Here is a 21,035-nt window from a genome sequence, read left to right as displayed (position 1 = left end):
TTTAAATCCTTTGCACCTCCTTTCTTTGGAATCAAGACCAAAGATATAGCATTCAAACTCCTCACAAAGGAACTTCTTTCAAAGAAGAACTCTTTGAAGAAATCCATCACCTCCACCTTTACAAAATCCCTGTTTTGCTACCAAAAAGCCAAAATGTAACCATATGGCCTAGGAGCTTTGTCCCCTTCTAAGCTAGACAAAGCATAAAAAACCTCTTCCTACGAGAAAGAAGCCTTCAAAACCCTCACATATACACTTTCTCAACAAGAAAAGACCATACCACTAATACTAGGCCTCTAATCCCCTTCCTCAAAGAAGCGACTACAGAAAGCATTCACAACACCAACCTTAATCTTTGTATCCTCGGAAAGCCAAGATCTGGTCACTCCGATCCTCTTTATAGGAACCAATGACTGATGATCACAAACGACTAGAAATCAAGCAAACAAGAATATTGTTCTGGACCTTCCTAGCAATATTGGATAAACACTAACATCAGTCATTTAAGTTGCAGTAAGATCCAGAAGGTACATTTGCATAATAATATTAGCACCTGAGATATCTTGAGCTTAAAGGATGCACGTCCATTTGATAGTTTACTTGGCCTATCAGAAGAAGAAAATTCTATCCCATCATAGCTCGTTAGAAGAGGAGCTTCTGAATCATTTGGCTTCTCAACCGGTTCCCCATTATCAGCATACAAGAGTGAAGCATCAACCTGATATAAGAAGCCATGCAAAGTAAGTAAATTATTTACTGAGGAGAAAAAATGCGATCAGCAGACAATGATACTAAAGTCAATGACCTCTATTTCCTTGTTCACAGGCTGGCCCAAGGCATCTAATAAAATAACATCCAAGGAAAAATTCCTGCGGCAAGATGCCTGCCATTTGGTGAACAGAAACAAGTAAAATCATTAGAAGAAATAATAATCATATCTCAAGAAAATAACTTGTATAACATTTTAGTATCTGGCATCTAAATTTCCATCTATAGGCAATGAAGTAACACTTGATGTGTAATAGCAAGTGAAACTCGTCATTTCTTTCTTTTCCCAACTTACGGAGTAACCTTCTGCTTGATGTTAAAGCACATTAATAGAAGAGAAATTTTATTTTCCTTGTGGTGGAATTAATACAATCCATATTAAAGATGCACAGTCCCAGGTTCGAATCCTGCAGCTGGTTAAATACCCTGATTTACTTGGTGTTAGTTGTTGTGGGCACAGTCAACACCCCGAGGTTTGAGTCCCCATAGAGAGTCCTAAGGGATTTGCCATGAAAGGTTATATATATATATATATTAATACAATCCATATTGGTGCAGTTTAGTAATTTCACATATTAGCATAGTTTAGAATCTAGGTTAGAATGTGTTTGGCTATTGGATTGTTGTCACTAGGGTCTACATGAGTTTGTTTATTTTCTCCTCCAAGTCCAGTTACAAGTGTCCTCTTGCATTGAAAACCAGCCTATTAGACTTTTAAAAACTCCCTGGTTTACATAACCTGAGTGTTGTTTACATATTGGTTTATCTTCTTTTTTAGAAGGTTCAATTATTAAAGGAATGACTGCCTAACTTCTTTCGTCTATTTGCACTACTTTATCCGTTTAACCCCATAAATCCTACCATCATTTCTTTAATTCTCTAACCTAAAACCTGTTTCATAATCAGAAACCTCTTTCCACCTCTTTAGCCATTCACTGACACCCCAAAGCCCCATATTAGTGGCTACCCAAAAAATTCTTACAACCTTCTTGCTGGAATTCCATCAACTTATGCTCTCAATACTTTACCTTAAACCTTAATAATTGGCCTTCATCTTCACAAACCTGAAGACCGTATCAGTTGGTAAACTTCAGTCACCAGCAATGCTTCTAGACAGCAATAACTCAGTTTTATAATGCTATTCTTCATCACCAATCCACTTTGTCAAAATTCAAGGCTTCAGTTATGAATGAAATTTAGAATCTTCCCCGGGTAAACATATCAATTAATGAAATTATATCAAGAAAAAAGATTAAGATCAATTGTCAGCATTCGAAACTTAAAAATCTTTTATTCTCAGGATTTCAAAAGGCATTTTTTTTATGCCAAGGTTCATTAAAGTTTCTGGTGCATTTCAGGTAATTCTGCAGTTGATATTGGAGAAAGGAAAACCAATATATGAACATATATATAGATATTTTTGTGTTTGCATTTGTATAGAGAGCGAAAGAGAGAGTGCAACCATAACCACATTCAGTATTTGGTCAATCATCATCTCTACCTTAACACCATGCCAAAATCATTGCAACTACCAGAGCTACTAGCAGCCTGCCATCATGGGGCCACTGCCACTGCCTCCAGCAACAAATCACAACCAGAAGCATCACTGGCATTCTGCTGCTACCTTAACCCATCCACTAAAACCATTACCCACAGTATGCTTCACCACCTCCTCACCATTACCATTGCCATTACCATCACTACAACTTGATAAAGTTTTTCTGATACAGCTAAAGAACAACCCACACATAAAGTGAATCAACGAAAGGACAAGGCCAACCTACTAATTTATTTATTTTTCCTTATCTGTTTCAGTTAGTTTCCAGACTATTATCTTTTAAAAGGTTTTGAGTGTTTTAGGAGGATAGAATCATCCTCTGAGTGCAATCTAGGGGAAAAAAATCAATTTAGGATTTACAAAGACTGAATACTGAAAGCTGGTTACTGCTCTGACCTTTCACTTGTTGCTTGCCTGTTTATCTTGTTTCCTTTTAATCAGTCTTACTAGAAGTCATTTGCATCTCTTCTATTGCTGATTGTTATTTTCTTTCTTTGCTACAGAACTTTCTCCAAATTATTTGGAGTCCCATGGACATCCAAATCCATTTCACCATTTCACTCCATCCAGATTCATCCTTTGTCATCGACCATTATTCCACATCCATTTTTGTCTTCTCCTTGTCCTTACAGCACCTCTAACCTGAATTGTGCCACTCCTTGTCCTTACAGCATATTTAACCTGAATTATGCCACTCCTCAGTGAAGCATTTACATGTCTTCTTTTCACAGGAACAAAGAGGATTCTCAACTTCAACAGCCTGAGGCAGGCCTAGGTTTGTCCAAGCTCAGCACAAATAATAAACAATATTTACAAGCTCAACTTAACACTAATCTCAGCCCATAGGCATCAGCCAGAAACCAGCTCATTCAAGGGAAGAGCTTCAACCAAGTTCAGGCAACCTTGATTCTAGGTTACAAGCAATATATTACACTAACAATGAATAAAAGTGTTACTTTTCCCAGTTGATGTCAACTTTTCAAGATGTTGACCATTTCTGTAGCCTGTGCTAACTTTATGAATATGATACATGTACACCATAAATGTAAAACATAAGTATTATCATACTTCACGCTTTAGACAGGCTTTAACCTTAGCTAACTGTAACCCAAACTCAGCTCAGCCCAAACTCAAATAAAGCACAGCAAAAAATATTTTGGTCTCAGTAGGCATCTAGATACCATGGGCCAAAACAGGTCAACTGATTTTCTCATTGCCTTGCCAATTGCAGCTATGAACTCTTCACAAATGCATTCATTTCTAAATTTTTCTGTTCCTGTCCCACCACTAATCCATCTCAATATGGCCTAAAACCAGGTCAACTGATTTTTTCATTCTTGGCTGCCCAATACTGTGTCTCCATTTCATTGATCAATGCTGGTCCAATATCTGCCTTATAAAACTTTCCGTTTAGTTTGATAGGCAAAATCTCAATCACACACAACTACAGATTTTCCAAATAACCTTCCTTGAATGGTTGAAAACCAAACAATTACACTGGGAAAACACTATTAAGACTGTTAAATTTGTAAGTCCATGATGTTAAAGCTAGATGAGTTGAAACAACTAAAACAGGTCAAAACACGGAAAAAAACACCACTGAAAGCAAATTCAATGGGTTCACTCAATTATAATAAGAGATACAGAAGTTAGTGTAAGTGCAGAGACAAAATGCAGTTTGTTAGATACTCCACAAATAATAATGCAAAAGAAACAAGGAAGTATACCTCTAATCCAAACATAAGAAATGGACACAACTGACAGGACTATTCAGAAAGAACCTCTCATACAGTCATACCTTGCCACCAACAATGCTCCAAACACCATCACTGTCCTCTTCAATATCTAAGGCAGTTGAACTATCAATAGATAGTTGTAAAGGCGGGTCCTGGCATCAGATAAATATATTTAGCAAGTAAGATATTAAGTGATTCTACAGTCTGACAAGAAGACATTCTAAGAATATCAAGTATTACAACTCTCTATGGACCTGAACATAGTGATCCTTGATAGAAAATGTTAAAGGCAAGATTTTTGCGTTATGGATATAACCCTGTACAGCATCATCTCCACCAATACCAACCAAAGTTACTCTCCCTGAACCATTTGAATCAGATTCATTGTTAGACAAGGAAGATAGAGGCTTCTCTCCCACAATCTTGCCATCAATGTGAAGCCGCATAAAATCTGTAGCAACCTAACATGAACATATCAACAAATAAATCATAAGCCGCTCCAGAAAAGAACACAAAACATCACAAAAGACAAACGTAGCTAAAGCATGTAATTAGTTACGTTTTCCCGGTAAACATTGTAGGGCGATATCCAAACACCTCAAGCTTTTTAGTCAATTTGTAACTTAACATGGTATCGGAGTTACCATTAACTAGAGGTCTCAAATTTGAGTCTCTCTTACTATTTAGTCCCCCTTCTATTTACCATAATCCATAACTGCTAATCTGTGTCTACATGAGGGTAAGGGGCCACACATTAGGAAGAGTGTTAATCCAGTACACATCATGGATCTTAATAACGTAAGTGTTTAGGAAAGTTAATAGCTTTACAAGTCAAAAAAGTCAATCAAAATCTGGAGATTGTGTTGTTAACCATTACCATCATGTTGTTAACCTTCTATTGGGGATTCAGTAAAGGAATATTTTAGGAAGAAGTTAGCTTCCATCAAGATTTGTCTAAGGGAAGTGGATTGACACTTATTAAAAATACGCTTTCAAACTTTCTGAAGAATTTCTAAATTCCTTTATTGATTTTTTCGGTACACACCATACACATATATATACACAAATGACCGAATAAGAAAATATCAATCTGGCTTGATTCTCTCCTAAAAATAGGAAACTGAATCCTAAGGAAATATCCTAAATGATCTCTCCTTTTTTATTCCTAAAATACTTTCCTAAATTAAAATCCTAACTTTGAATGCCAAATTTCAACACTCCCCCTCAAGCTGGAGAATGTATATCATATAATCTCAGCTTGCAAGTTAAGTCTTCGAAGTTAGGCCTAGGTAAAGCTTTGGTGAGGATGTCTGCGGTTTGGTGCTTGGTAGAAACGTAGTTCAATTTAACCGTCTCACTAGTCACCTTCTCTGTGATGAAGTGTCTGTCAATCTCAACATGCTTGGCCCTATCATGATGCACGGGGTTCTTTGCTATGCTTATAGCTGCCTGATTATCACACATCATCAGAATCGGAGATGAACTCGTTTGTCCCAGTTCACTAAGAACCCTCTTTATCCAAATCCCTTCACAGATTCCCTGTGTTAAAGCTCTGTACTCAGCTTCTGCACTACTTCTGGCTACAACTGATTGCTTCTTACTCCTCTAGGTAACAAGATTTCCCCAGACAAAAGAACAGTATCCAGAAGTGGACCGCCTGTCAATGATGTTTCCTGCCCAATCCGCATCTGAGTATACTTCAGTGTCACGATTTTCTGTCTTTCTGAAGAATAGACCTTTCCCTGGTGTCATTTTTAAATATCTAAGAATCCTGTAGACTGCTTTCATGTGTTCCTCAGTGGGGCTGTGCATGAATTGACTTACAGCACTCACTACAAAGTCAATATCTGGCCGAGTGTGTGAGAGATAAATCAGGCGCCCGACGAGTCGCTGATATCTCCCCCTGTCTATCGGTGTACTCTCTTTCTCGATACCAAGTTTCTTCTGACTATCCATAGGAGTATCAATTGGTTTGCATCTAAGCATACCGGTCTCCTTAAGAAGATCGAGTATGTATTTTCTTTGAGAGACTACAATTCCCTTCCTTGATCTAGCCACTTCCATACCAAGGAAATATTTCAAATTTCCAAGGTCTTTAACTTCAAACTCTTCTGACAAATACTTCTTCAAATTCTGTAATTCCTCCATATCATTCCCAGATAGAATAATATCATCGACATAAACTATCAATATGGTCATTTTCCCGGCATGAGACTTCTTGATAAATAGAGTATGATCAGCCTGACCTTGTTTGTAGCCCAGCTTCAAGACTGCCTTTGTGAATCTATCAAACCAGGCTCGGGGAGATTGTTTAAGGCCGTACAAGGATTTTTGGAGTTTGCAAACCTGATTCTTTGCCATACTTCCTTCGAAACCAGGTGGTATTTCCATGTAGACTTCCTCTTCTAGGTCACCATTTAGAAACGCATTTTTTATGTCCAGTTGTTGCAAGCACCAATCTTGATTGACAACCAATGATAGAAGAATCCTGATAGTGTTCAATTTTGCAACAGGAGCAAAAGTCTCCTGATAGTCTATCCCATAGGATTGTGTAAAGCCTCTAGCTACCAAACGAGCCTTGAATCTCTCGACTGATCCATCTGCTTTGTATTTTATGGTGAAAATCCACTTGCACCCCACAGGCCTCTTCCCAACCGGCAAATCTGTGATAGTCCATGTCCCATTCTTCTCAAGTGCATCAATCTCATCTTATACTGCCTTCTTCCATTCTGAAATTTTGAATGCCTCTTGTATTGTGTTGGGAACCTGAGTATCATCAAGAGAAGTAGCAAATGCTCTGTAAGATGGTGATAGCCCTTCATACGTAACATAATTCCCAATTGGATGATCTGTACATCTCCTAACACCCTTCCTCAATGCAATCGGCAGAATAGAATCATCAATGCTGGGAATTAACACCTCTCCAGCCCTATCCTCACCTATGTTCTCTTCAAGTAGACTTGAAATGGAGTCAATATATTGGCCACATGTTGGCTATGATCCGTGCTCTAATTCCTGTCTTTTCCTTCTCCTAATGTAAACTTGTAAGTTCTCATTAGCAAGTTGTGGGGCTATAGGTTGAATAGGCATGGGAGACCAGATGGTCACGGGAGAAGGAACATTTGTGGGCTGGGCTGGCTGAACTGATGACGGCATGGGTGTGGACAACTCAGTGGGCGCGGATTGGGAAGGATTTGGTGACTCTGAGTGAGAAAAAGGTACAACCTCAAGAAAAGACTCCCAAACTTGATGTTCACTCATGCTCTCCCCCTGAACATGAGATTTGGGATAGAAGAAGACATGTTCAAAGAAAAAGACGTCCATGGTGGTGTAAAATCTTTGTTGGTTGGAAAATAACATTTGTACCCTTTTTGGGTTGGAGAATACCCTAGGAAAATGCACTTATTGGCTCGAGGAGCAAATTTGCTACGATTTTGAGAATACACATGAACGAATGCCGTGCAACCAAATACTTTGAGTGGTAAATCAGAAGAGGCTGCACGGGTGTGAGGGAATTTTTTTAAGAGAAGTTGACGTGGGGATTGAAAGGTAAACACTCTGGATGGCATACGGTTAATCAAATAGGTAGCTGTGAGAATGGCTTCCCCCTAGAAATAGTTTGGAACATTAGAGGAAAACATAAGGCACCGGGCAACCTCCAAGAGATGTCTATTCTTGCGTTCAATCACCCCATTTTGTTGTGGGGTGTCAACACAAGAACTTATGTGGATAATGCCATGATTTTGAAGATAAGTACTGAGACTACTAGTAAAGTATTCCTTTGCATTATCTGACTTGAGGACTTGAATTTTGGAATTGAATTGATTTTGAACCATAAGATTGAAGGTTTGAAAAATGTGCCCGACCTCTGACTTTTCTTTCATAAGGAAAACCCATGTTACCCGTGTATGATCATCAACGAATGTCACAAACCATCGAGTGCCAGAAATATTTTTTATCCGTGAGGGACCCCACACATCACTATGTACTAAAGAAAAAACAGTCGAAGGTTTGTATGGGATTTGAGGATATACTGTTCGAGTATGCTTTGCAAACTGACAAATTTCACAGTGATAAGATGCTGGATTTTATTGATAAATAATTTGGGAAACAATTTTGCAAGGTAAACAAAGCTAGGATGACCAAGGCGATAGTGTAACATTATAATCTCACTATCTTTATTGACCTTAGAATTTGACACAGAATTGAAAGACTCTACCATACTCTGAGACTGTACGCAACTTGCTTGAGAGACTTGGTTTGAGAATTGGCCACATGGGAGGAGGTAGAGCCCAGAACACAGTTCAGCACTGCCAATCATCTTCCCCGATTTCAAGTCCTGAAAAACACACGAGTTTGGATAAAATTTAGTAACACATTGGAGATCACAGGCCAATTTGCTAATGGACAAAAGATTACAATCCAAGTTTGGAACATGGAGAACAGAGTCAAGATACAAGTCTTTAGTAAGTTTTATGGAACCTGTCCCGGCAATTTTTGACTTTGAACCATCAGCAATATGGACGAATGAATGACCATTACTTGGCTTGTAATTTTGAAGAATGGCAGCATCTCCTGTCATGTGATCAGAAGCACCTGTGTCCACTATCCACGGCTTCATTCCTCCTCGATTAGCAGTGAAGGCTATCCCGGTAGTATTGCCACTGCCAACTTGGCTTAATAGTTTCTGTAGCATCTCCATCTGCTCTTTGTTGAATGGACTCGGCTCGAGAACAGATGTGCTCTCAGAGTTGGCAGCCACGTGTGCTCTGCCATCTCTGTCAAACCGTGGCTTTGATTTCCAATCAGCCGGTTTGCCATGAAGCTTCCAGCAAGCCTCCTTATAATGGCCTAGTTTCTTACAATAATCACACCAAGGCCTATCCCGTTTCTGACGATCTCCACCACTACTATTAAATGACCGAGCAGCAAGGGCAGAGGCATCCAATGTTGGGGCAAGTTGCTCTTTGGATCCCATCATCACTTTCTTTCTACTTTCTTCACGCCTAACCTCTGAAAAAGCCTCTTTGAGACTTGGCAGGGGTTTAATGCCCATGATTCGGCCTCTAACATCATCCAATTCTCTATTTAGTCCTAGGAAAAACTTGAACAGTCTTTTTTGTTCCACAAGTTGCCTGTATGTTGTTGCATCATCCGAACATTTCCATGAGTGAGTCTCGAATAAGTCAAGTTGCTGCCAATACCTTGTGAGTGTGTTGTAATACTGAGTAACTGACTGCTCTCCTTGGCGGAAGTCATGTAGGGCTGATTCAACCTGAAAAAGTTCTGAAGTATTTTCAGAACTTGAGTAAGTTTCTTTGATTGCATCCCATATGTCCTTTGCAGTCCCAAACAGTAAGAAATTTTCACCTATGTCATTGTTCATGGAATCGATAAGCCATGACATGATCATGCTGTTTTCAATCTTCCACTTCCTGAAACCCGGTTCTGTAGTTTCTGGCATGGCTGCTTCTCCAGTGAGGTACTCATCCTTTCCTTTACCGCAAATGAACAGCAACACAGATTGTGACTGTTGTAAATAGTTATGGTCATTTAATTTGTGTCCTGTGATGAGAATAGGAGAGGAATCACTGCCACCAAGGTTTGGAATTTCAGAACTGCCCCCTGATTCTGGTGTCGTGACGTTGGATACTTGTGATGATGTCATTCCGTATTTTGTCATGGAGATGAGGAAGACAGCCGAATATGGTTGCTAGAAATTGGGAAGATAGAAAACCAGAGATACCGGCCTAATGGAAAAGAAAAACAACTGTGGCACCACCGGAAAGGTAGAAGAACACTTCCCAAGGCACGTGCAGGGATTGGGGTTGAGAAAAAATAGTCGGAGGACACCGGAAAAACTGTTCGGAGGGCTCGCGGAGGCAAAAGAACCCCAAAAGAGGCACATGCAGGTCTCGGATGGCAGAAACAAGTATGAAGGGTGACTAGTCGGCATCAGGCGAGGCTGGAAGAGGAAGCGCGTCGCCGGAAAGTGGCTCATGCGCCCTCACATGCCGATGCGTGAGATGCAGTCGCCGGTCGGAAAAATGCGCGTGGTCGGCGCGTGGGTGGTTTTCTAGCTCCGGTGCTTTGGAAAAAATTGGAGATCTCCTCCAGGCGCTCCTTGCGGTGTGGGAAAAAGACGTCATCGGAAAAGTCGCCGGCGATGAATGTTTTCTGAGGACGATTCGACCGACCGGAAAGTCGTTTCCCGGAATTGATGACCGGAAGTGATGGCCGGAATGAGAGATGGCCAGAGAGAGAGATGGTCGGATTGAGAGATGGCCAGAGAGACTTGGCCGGAATGAATGATGGCCTGAATAAGAGGCGGCCATAAGGGATTAGGGTTTCAGAAAACTGGCTCTGATACCATGAAGAATTTCTTAATTCCTTTATTGATTTTTTCGCTACACACCATACACATATATATACACAAATGACTGAATAAGAAAATATCAATCTGGCTTGATTCTCTCCTAAAAATAGGAAACTGAATCTTAAGGAAATATCCTAAATGATCTCTCCTTTTTTATTCCTAAAATACTTTCCTAAATTAAAATCCTAACTTTGAATGCCAAATTTCAACACTTTCCAATTTATTTCATGCATTGATGGTCATTCCAAGGGTGATTAAAAGCATTTTGGAGAAGATACAAAGACACTTCTTGTGTAAGAATCAAGTTGAGGGGAGAAAGCTTCACCTCATAAGTGGATTAATGAGGTGTTGGGTAAAAAAAGGGATGATTTTGAATCAGAAGGCTCTCTTCCATAAGTAAGGCCTTATTTGCTAGGTGGCTTTAGAGATATGTGCAACCGAGACAAATAACTTGTGGAGGAGAATCGCAAGGGTAATAGGAGGCAAGAGAGGCTTTTAGGATGGGACTACAGAAAGCCATTAGAGGGAAGCCATGACTTTAAGAATCTTACAGTACTTAAGAATGCAGTTCATTACAACCCTATTTTCATAGGCCTTTTCAAGATTGGGAGCTAGAGATGATGGATCCTTTTATGGAGTTCATTCATTCCATGGGAGTGTTAGAGATGAGGGTGGACAAGATGGTTTAGAGGGAAGCGAAGGAGGGGTCTTCTTCAGGCAAGTCTTATTACAATTTTTTCTACACTACAAGAGCAAATATCTTTCCTACAAGGGAGGCATGGAGTTCTAGTGCACCTGTGGGGTTCTTCTTCTTTGTTTGGGAGACTACCAGGTCAAAAATCCTTATTCTAGATCAAGGATTAGAATATAAAAAATTATGGAAATATCAATGGTTGAACTTTACAGAAATATTGGAACTATTAAAAGGAAATTCAAACAAAAAAATATCGTTGGACAAAAATTGATCAAACTCATAGAAATGTTGGGAAAAACTCCAAGAAATAATAAAATAAGCAATAACATGCATATTAAAGCCATTTTATTGAAGAAAACAATATATGTATGATAATAGTTGTGAAATTTGACAATAATTTGTATAACTTGAAAACATATTTAATGCTAAAATGATGATTTATCTAATCTAAAAATATTCAAGGATATAAAAGAAATAATAAATAAGTATAATTACTTATATTTAAAAATATTTAGAATTTTATTTAAAACTTTATATTCTCGCCATATTTAATTACTACACAAAAGATATAAAAAATACTTCTTAGAAAAATTATTATGATGGTTTTATATTTTTAACAATCAATTAAATCAAATTTGAAAATAAGATAATTAAAATTAATTTATTTACCAAAGTTTTATTTTGATATTTAATTTTATGCATTAATATATTATAGTGTTAGGTTAAAGTTCTATTTTAATAATTAATTTTGTGCATAGATATTTACTTAAATATAGCATATGCAAGCATAAATAATAAGACAAAAAATCTAGCTTTCCCCTACTATGGCTTGGGGTTTCGGCAATAGTCATTTGACAGAAATTTCCACTATAATATCCTTTCGGTACCTTTGAAACACGGAAATTTTGTGAAAATATAGGGGAAATTTCCATAAACTTTAAACACTAGTCTACATCAGTTGATGAAGAGAGAGTGATCCTTAATTAACAAATGCAATTTATGTAAGATGGCAAAGGAGATCACAAACCAGATCATTATTCTTTGTGACAAAGCAAATTTGTTATAAGATCTTTTACTCACATTTTTTGGGTTTCAATAGGTTCTTCTCTAGACAGGTAAAGATCTCCTTCTGAATTGGCATGTGAAAGACTTGGATAAAAGGAGGTGAAAGGTGTGGAGATTCGCTCAGAGGTTGAAAGACGTCTTTTTCAAGTCATCATTACAATGGCCTAGAGATCCTATAGGGTTGGATTCTTGCTCTTTGTTGGACCTTTATTATTTTATCAGCGAAAGTTATTTTCTTGTCTTTATATTTATTTTCTTCTTAGACAGGAGCTTTCATCATACCTCTTGTGCTTACGGGTTATGCCCCTTTTTGCAAGATTCTTTTGAAAAAATAAAATAAAATAGCATTGTGATTTGCATGACAACTATAAGGATAAACTTGTCACTTTTAATTAAGGAATCATTTTTGCAAACTCACATCTCTAGATGGATTTCTACCACTATGCTTCATAGGTGTTGCAGACCTATTAGAATTTGACGATAAAATGCCTTCCTGTATCCAAACATTGGAATGGGTGAAATGGAATACAACAACTATCTCATTCTATGACCAACATGTAGCCTAAAAATCATGCCAAGCCTTAAACCCAATTATAGACAGCACTATTTACATACTAATACTGTTTTATATGAATACTGCTCTAATTCTATGTGCAACACACTTCTCAATCTTCCCTGAAGGACAAATAATCAATCCAAAAGAATAAATAAAGATGGTATCTCCCAACCATCAATTTTCAGTATCCTCATTCTATCCCTTAGGTTTACTGAAATCACACTGTATATATTCTGTCCTTGTCCCACTTACCTTAGGAGACCAACTTTGGTGCATCAACCATGATCTTTCACTAGAAAATAGCATGCACCATAGAGAAAAGCTTTACAGCCAACCCCACATACAGGCTTGTGCACACACACCCAAAAAAATTAAAAGAAAAAATAAATCTACTATTTCTATCCATGAAGGCTAACAAAGGCCATTCTGTATATATAAAGCTTCGTTTATTGGAAATCTACACCCAATTTGTGAATCATAAATCTGTATGCACTTGAGTTCATAGTTACTTAAAGAGCCGCCCCATAAAACATTTTCAGAAAGTATAGTTGCCCCTAAAATGTTATGCATCAAAGATCCAAAACATAAAGGGTGTAGCACAAGATGAACAAAATCCTAGGACCCAAGTTCAAGCAACATGGATTTAATACACCATCAGTTCAGTTAATTTATTTGTACAACTGTTGAAGAATTTAAGAAAAAACTGTTATATAATAATCTCAATTTTTATGAGAAAATTGATGACAGAAAATAAGCCTTAAACTAATCCATATATGGATAATTGTGTGATTTGAAGGGTGTTTGTAATGTACCTCACATCCCACATGAACCCATCTCTTGAGGGGAAAGTCAACCTCTGCAGATGCAGAGGGAACTTCAGTCCATGAAGTGGAATTTCCAGGATAGAGAGCTTCTCTGTGTAGATAAACCAATGGTAAAAGCATCATTTTTTTCTTTTCATTTAAAACAAGAAAAGGGGCACTGCCTGTGATGTCTGAATGCACCTGCAAATCCAAAAACACATGAACTTAGCCATCTTGAAATCATGGAAAAGGGAAAAACAGAAGAGATACGAAACTACAGAAAAAGTGAAAAAACAATTTATAACGATGCACCAATCTTAGTCAAGAATGAAAGAAAATATCCTTTGTGTGAAATACACCTGAGTGTTATGAAAATAAAAAGTGCATCAATCATCCCTCAAACAAAGAGAGAGAGAGAGAGAGAGAGAAGGAAAGGAGAGGAAGCGGGAGACCAAGAGAGTATAGCCTTTAGAGGTTTGAGACAAGGAGACCCCCTTTCTCCTTTCTTTTTACTTTAGTAGCAGATGGTTGATGATCAGAGCAGAGGAAACTGGGCTAACTGAGGGCTTCTTGTGGGAAAGGACAAGACTAGAGTGTCTTTGCTACAGTTTGCAAATGACACCATCTTTTTCTCTAAAGCCTCTTTGGAACATCTTCAAAACCTCAAGCTTATCCTTTTGGTTTTTGGGCAAGTATCAGGATTAAAAATCAACTTAGAAAAAAACATCATTTCAGGTATTAATACAAGGCAAGAGTTGTTGTCTAGTTTGACCTCAGTTTTTTATTGCAAAGTGTCAGAGTGGCCTTTGTCTTATTTAGGTCTTCCATTGGGAGGGAACCCAAAGACAATAGGCTTTTGGGACCCGGTGGTTGAGAGAATATCGAGGAGGTTGGATGGTTGGAAAAAGGCATTTTTGTCTTTGGGAGGGAGGATTACTTTAATTCAGTCAAGTCTGTCTCACATCCCTAGCTACTTCCTCTCCCTCTTCAAAATCCCAGTATCAATAGCCTCAAAGATTGAGAAGCTGCAAAGGGATTTTCTTTGGTCTGGGGCGGGGAAAGGAAAGAAAGATCATCTTATCAAATGGGATGTTGTTTGTAGGCCAAAGAAGTTGGGAGGTTTGGGTTTCGGGAAGATTTCTTTGAGAAATATTGTTCTCTTAGGGAAATGGCTTTGGAGGTTCCCTAGAAAAAGGAATGGTCTTTGGCATAAGGTTATTACGAGTATTTATGGGACACATCCTAATGGATGGAACGCCAACATGGTGGTTAGATGGTCACACAAATGTCCTTGGAAGGCTATTGCTCAAGTTTTCCACGATTTCTCCCCTTTTGTTCGCCTAGTGGTGGGGAATGGGGAGAGAATGCGTTTTTGGGAAGATCTTTGGTGGGGTAACCAAACTTTGTGCTCTCAATTGTTGGTCTTTATAGAGTTATTTCTGTGAAAAACCCCAATGTCTCAAATGTCCTTGGCAATTCTTTTATACTGTCTTGGAATTTTAATTTTCATCGCAATCTTACTGATACAGAAATTGATCTCCTTCAGAGAATCATGTCTTCCCTTAGTTCAGTGTTTTTCTCGCTTTCTTTGGCAAATTCAAGAGTTTGGTCTTTATCATCATCAGGCTTGTTTTCAGTGAAATCTTTTTTCTTGGCCTTGTCAAAAGTCTCAAATCCTATCTTGTTCCTTCCGGCCAAGTTTTTGTGGAGTTCAAAACTTCCCTCAAAGGTTAAGGCCCTCACTTGGTTAGTAGTACATGGGAAGGTAAACACCAATGACAAGTTGTAATTGAGAAGACCCTACAAATCCCTTTGTCCTCAATGGTGCATTCTTTGCAAAGGAAATGGATAATCGATCGACCACCTTTTTCTTCATTGTCCTGCTACCATTGGACTCTAGCACGAGCTATTTAATCTAGCAGGGTTGGCTTGGGTCCCTCCAAGGAGTATTGTGGACACAATGGTTATTGCTTTTAAAGGTTTGGGGAATTCATTAAGAGGCAAGACACTTTGGCAAATCGCTTGCCTCACTTTGTTATGGATGGTGTGGCAAGAGAGAAATAATAGGATTTTTGAGGATAAGGGGAGAACGGAAGAGATGTTATGGGACTTGCTTCTTTTCTATTCCTCTCTTTGGGCCTCTTGTACTACAGCTTTTAACGGAGTTCCTCTTAGTGTTTTACAACTCAACTGGACTGCGGTTTGCGTTTCAAAAGTTTGAGAGTGTTGGGGTTTTTCTTTGTATTTAGTTTTCTAAAGTTGGGTGTTTTCTCTTTTATTCAGTTTTTGTTTTTGTGGGAAAGACCTCTCATCCTTCTCTTGTTTCTTCTCCTTCTCTTATATCTCTTCCTTCTCTTATATCTTTTCTTCTTTTAATATATTTTTCTTCGTTTCTGATAAAAAAAAAAAAAAAAAGGGTATAGCCTTTATTTCAGAATCCATTAAAATGCTAACCCATTCAATTGTTGTCAACAACTAATCATGGATAAATGAAGAAAGCTATGATGAGAAGAGTAGCCTTTATATGCATGATTTGGATCTTCAAAGCTATTTGTTATTCAGATTATTCTGTTATTTTTCATATCCAATAGATTTAGTCACTAAGGTTCACTATATAAAGAGTAGGGAAAAAACAAAAAACAGTTCCACTATTTACAGTTTCTTTTTTACAAGAAACAACCAGTCATTGATAAGAAATTGAAAGTAATGTGAAGGACAAGGAATCCCCCCTTAAGATACAAAACCCTAGATAAACAGAGCAAGTGGATAAATTCCCCAAAGTACAAAACAAGACCTATACCTTAATATATTGCCAAAAGAAACATACACAAGAAGGCGACTCTACTCTCTATAGATCAGAGCTTTGCTCCTAGCTTTACTATTTTAACCCTTATGATTCAGACACAATATTCCAATTGAGCTTAATGACATTGAAAGGAGTTCCCTCGCAAGTTGTAGTTGTAAAGGCTAAACAAGAAGAAGAAAAATAAATTAGGTCCCACATTTTTTTTCTTTTTTTTTTTTATAAGAAAACAATGATTTCAGTGTGATGAAGTATTATGTCCAAAGAAGGACAAGCAATCCTTCCAAGAAGTACCTAATCCTCTACACAAAGAAGGATCAGCTAATGCATTTGTCATGTCATTGCCTAAGCAAGGAGTCTAAGAGAATGAGCATCCTATATATGAAGAAATGTCAATAGTCTAGAACAACCACAAGTCAAACTTCCGTAGTCTTCTTTCTTTCTTATTCGTTCACAATATGACAACATCAAAATCACCTTTTACTAGAAAATTGGAAAAACCCTAAGTTTTTGCTAGTAACAACCCTTCTAGAAGGGCTAGAATCTCTGTCTCAATGGCTAAACCTTAGCTTGTAGGTTTAGATAATGCTCTTTAACACTCTACCAAAATGAACTCTAATCAACCCTCCAATCCCAAATTGCCCAGGGTTGCCAAATAAACATCCATCAAAATTTAGCTTGATAAAACCTACTAATAGTGGTAGCCATTCACAAGGTTAATCCTTTGTCGATCTCGTGGTTCTACAAACAAGGTTCCAATCTAGCAAAATAAGGCTCAAATAAATGCTTGCAAAGCTTCACTAGTAGAAGCCTACAGTGAAGAAGAGAAGTAAAATAAGTCCCAATGCGCTTCTAAAGTCCACCTATCCTTACTCGACTCAAACTTGTGACGAACAAATAAAAATTATTGTGTTCCTTTCCTGCCAAATGGTCCAAATCAAAGATAGTCTAGCAATGCATCAAAGTGTCTTGCCTTGAAAAAGTCTCTCAAAACCTCTAAATGTTATAATCAATATCTCCTCCATCTTTCTAGGTGGAAACCCAATCAACTCCTGCAAGTCAAAAAAGGTTATACCATAATACCATAAACTCACCATTCCGCTTGCACATAACACACCATTTTGGGCTAAGCATTGTGTATGGTCTTTTCCATCAGAGCAAGTCATTAATATTGACCTTCTCATTTGTCAAAAGCCATGCAAAGGCCCCAAATGGATTTTGTAGTTCTCTATATATCCTCATAAATCTTTGCATTTCTTTCCTTCCATTCTATCCAAATCAAAGTGAGGTAAGCAATTTGCCACTAAATTTTGCCTCTAATTGTACTACCTAAATCCTTAAAAGATAGTCATTAAATCACTTGTGCTTCTAGGAGGAACCTAATCGAGTCTAGCTAGTTTGAAAAGCCTATGCTATAGCCCTAAAGTCATAGGGCAATGTAAGAAAAGATGGTCAACCAATTCCCTACTCTCCACACACATAGTGCAACAATCAAAACTAAAGGCTTTGTAAGGTCTTCTCACTTGTAGCAAGTCATTGATATTAGCCTTCTTGTTGGCCACTAGTCATGCAAAGGCCTTGATCTTAGATGGGGCTTTAGATTTCCAAATGAATTTTACTGGAAAGAAATAAGCAAGATTTGAAAGGTTGGATAGGGCTAAAGAGAGATTTTACTGAAAATAGGTCTGAAGAAGATAATGACCAAGCTCTGATATCAAAGTGGATGGTGGCAAGTGCATGCAAGATAGAGAGGACATGAGCCATTCAATTAATAATTTGCAGTTCCAATATTTACAATTGTTTGCATAATATTAACAATTTATATAAAAATGCATTAATAATTATTAAAAAAAAAATCTCAGCTTAAAACCTATTAATCCATCAAGGATAACATTAATAGAGCTATACACACAAGCTCGGTTTGTAAGACTAGAAATAATAAGTTGGTCAAGCAAAACTTATCAAAAAAAAAAAAGTTGGTCTAGCAAAACTTTAGAAATATAAACCACTGACCACAAGAAAAAAGTTAAACAACTGATTCAACTTGACTTCCCATCATCAAAGCTGACCCATTAATCTTTCAATCACCACTGAAAGAACTCAATTGAACAAATGCATCTCTTATCAGGTCCAACTAGATATACAAAAATGGAGGTGATAAAGCAAATGCTAGAGGAGTGTTGCTAGGGGACCCAATTTTGACAGCAACCATTATCTGCATATCACCTCTATGGTACATTGGGCAATGCTGATACAAAAAAAGATGTTTGATGCAGCCAATGAGGAGGAGATAGAAGAGAGAACAATTGAAGACCACAATGAGGATGAAAAGGAGGTAATTAGAGGTTGAAAATGGACTGCAGAGAGATGATCTTATCATAGATAACTTCTGTTCTTACCAACCGCAAATGCCACAGATTTTAGATGCACCTAGTACCTACTAAATGCAAAACCCCCAATCATCTTACAAACTGATAATGACAAAACATCACAAAAGCATTCCACATGACAAATAATTTCATTAAAATGAGAGAAATCTATCCAATATATATATATATCACTAAAATGAGATAAACAGAGAAACAGAGAGATAACAATGGGGATTATTTACCGTATATGATTTAATATTGCAAATGATAAATCAAATTATAAAAACACATAAATGAGAATTTGACACCTTTCCAACCAATGGTATAGAGATTACATATTGCAATTGACTTCACACTTTTTGGCACCCAAAAAACTTGAAACTTATGCTATATTTTTACCCCCAATCCGCAGAAAAATATCAACAAACAGCATATAATAACCACACAAACAGAAAACAACAAATTTGACAAATGGGTATTTTGCTTCAATTGATTAACAAAGATAATTACAGACTCAGTGAACTTCAGACACATTTTGGAACCTTAAAAAAACTGAAACTTGTCCCAGTTTCCACAACCAACCCACAAAAGAAGATCCAACAACCATACCCAGAACACCCACGACAAGCACACCAAAACCTCAAGAACACCAAAAAAGAAGGGGATAAACGGGCATCATATACAACAATGAAATTGACAGGAAAATAGAAAAGCAACCAAGAAAACAAGAAACGGGGTAGTTTAAGACCTGTCCGATTATTGTAGCAGGAAATGGAGTGGAGTTCATGAGGTAAACCCAAAAGCAGAGGGAGAAAGATGAATCTTCAACACCGATTTGCAATCTGAGATCCTTGAGTAAAGAATAGTCGTGGGCGTCTTCTGATACATTTTCAGCCATGATTACTGCCTTCTGATAACTGGGTTTTCTGGGCTTTTGTCAGTGCCTTGTCTTCCCTGCTCGTCTCTACTCTCTTTACTCTCCTGCTCTGTGTATAACTACAGGGACTCTTCTTTGAAAACCCCTCTTCCGACTTCCGAGCGCGTCTTTCTCTGTATTGTGACGGCTGTTAATTAACGGTTGGTGTTGAATGTTTTTGGAAATGGGCAAACATCCTCTGTTTCGCGCTATACAAGAAAACCATCACTAATCCATAATTTCTTTTTTTATATCTTAATAGCTTTTCCACATGTTGTCAAAAAATAATTCTTAATCACTTTTAAAAATAAAATTTTATTTAAGAACTGAAGTATAGAAAACAATCTTACAATATCAAAATATCTAAAATACTATTTGTCATTTTAAATTATTGCTTAGTTACTATAAAAAAAATTAACTGAAAATACCCTAAATTTATTTTAAACAATAGCCCATTTTTATAACAAACTATATATAATGTTTTTGTGAAAAGTCTTGTAAATATATTTTCAAATTTAAAAAAAAAAAAGTGTTTTTAAAAATAATTATGGAACATGAGTTATCTTAATAAACAATTTTTAAAAATATTTATAATAACAAAATCTATTTGAAAATTCAAATATAAAAAATAATTTTAAAACTTTTTCTCCATAAAAATATTATAAATTTGTATATAATATAGAAATTCTTAATTTTTTTTTTCTGTTATTTTGTTAAATATTTTATAAAATATTTAAATTAATTGTAAAAAAAATAACCTATTTTCAAAATTATTTTCAATTAAGAATTTCCTTTTCTTTTAACTTTTTTCTCTTTTCTATTCTGTGTCCTTGCAACTTTATTTTATTTCGTGTGTTTAAACTAAATACTTAGCTAAATGTAAACAAATTAAGATAAGCTTGTAATGGTTATTGGTAAAAGACTAAAAGCTTACAAATTATGTTTATATGGGAGAGTAGAAAAATTCACTAAAATTAAGTATGGGTTTTCAAAATTTATGGAGAGTACTCAACCCAATCCAAGTTTATAAATTTCTAAATTCATGTCAATAATGCATTTGCATTTGAGTGCAATACTTGGGAGCTTGATTTTCAAAATTAGTTTTAAAACACTCTTAAGTTATTTGCAAAAACTTCTTTTACAATTTTGATTACAATAAAATAGGTATAAATTTAGCTTAATACTTAAATTAAAGAGCAAATAAACTATATTTATTATTACTATAAATGAAAAAACATTTATCTCATAGAGTTTTACGTAGATTTAGCTAATTTTTCTTTTTCCTTTTTAATAAAGGAAAGTACTTCAAAAAGCATTTTTTGATGATTATATACATAACAAAATTGTTATTTTTGGAAAAAAGTCCCATTACTCATTAATCCAAAAGTCAT

At 36.8% G+C, this 21,035-nt stretch overlaps 1 protein-coding gene across 2 annotated transcripts in view; it reads right to left on the bottom strand.

Moving 5' to 3' along the window:
• LOC117909319 (SH2 domain-containing protein A-like) overlaps nt 1–19,805 on the bottom strand; it is a 34,981-nt gene extending 15,176 nt beyond the window's left edge. Inside the window, exons 1-6 of one of the 2 annotated variants that reach the window (XM_034823314.1) lie at nt 19,477–19,804; nt 13,566–13,757; nt 4,317–4,523; nt 4,125–4,214; nt 806–883; nt 554–718 (exon numbers count right to left, since the gene is read on the bottom strand). In XM_034823314.1, the coding sequence (XP_034679205.1) occupies nt 554–718; nt 806–883; nt 4,125–4,214; nt 4,317–4,523; nt 13,566–13,757; nt 19,477–19,626 (882 nt within the window). In that variant the 5' untranslated portion in view covers nt 19,627–19,804. Of the gene's footprint in view, nt 1–553; nt 719–805; nt 884–4,124; nt 4,215–4,316; nt 4,524–13,565; nt 13,758–19,476 lie in introns of both variants that reach the window. The other variant, XM_034823315.1, reaches the window with a different exon arrangement.
• Between the last annotated feature and the right edge of the window lie 1,230 nt (nt 19,806–21,035).

The sequence above is a fragment of the Vitis riparia genome, chromosome 19 (assembly GCF_004353265.1).
Source record: "Vitis riparia cultivar Riparia Gloire de Montpellier isolate 1030 chromosome 19, EGFV_Vit.rip_1.0, whole genome shotgun sequence".
Classification (NCBI taxonomy): domain Eukaryota; kingdom Viridiplantae; phylum Streptophyta; class Magnoliopsida; order Vitales; family Vitaceae; genus Vitis; species Vitis riparia.
The sequence above is the reverse complement of the archived record's forward strand: the minus strand, read 5'-3'. Positions and strand labels throughout refer to the sequence as shown.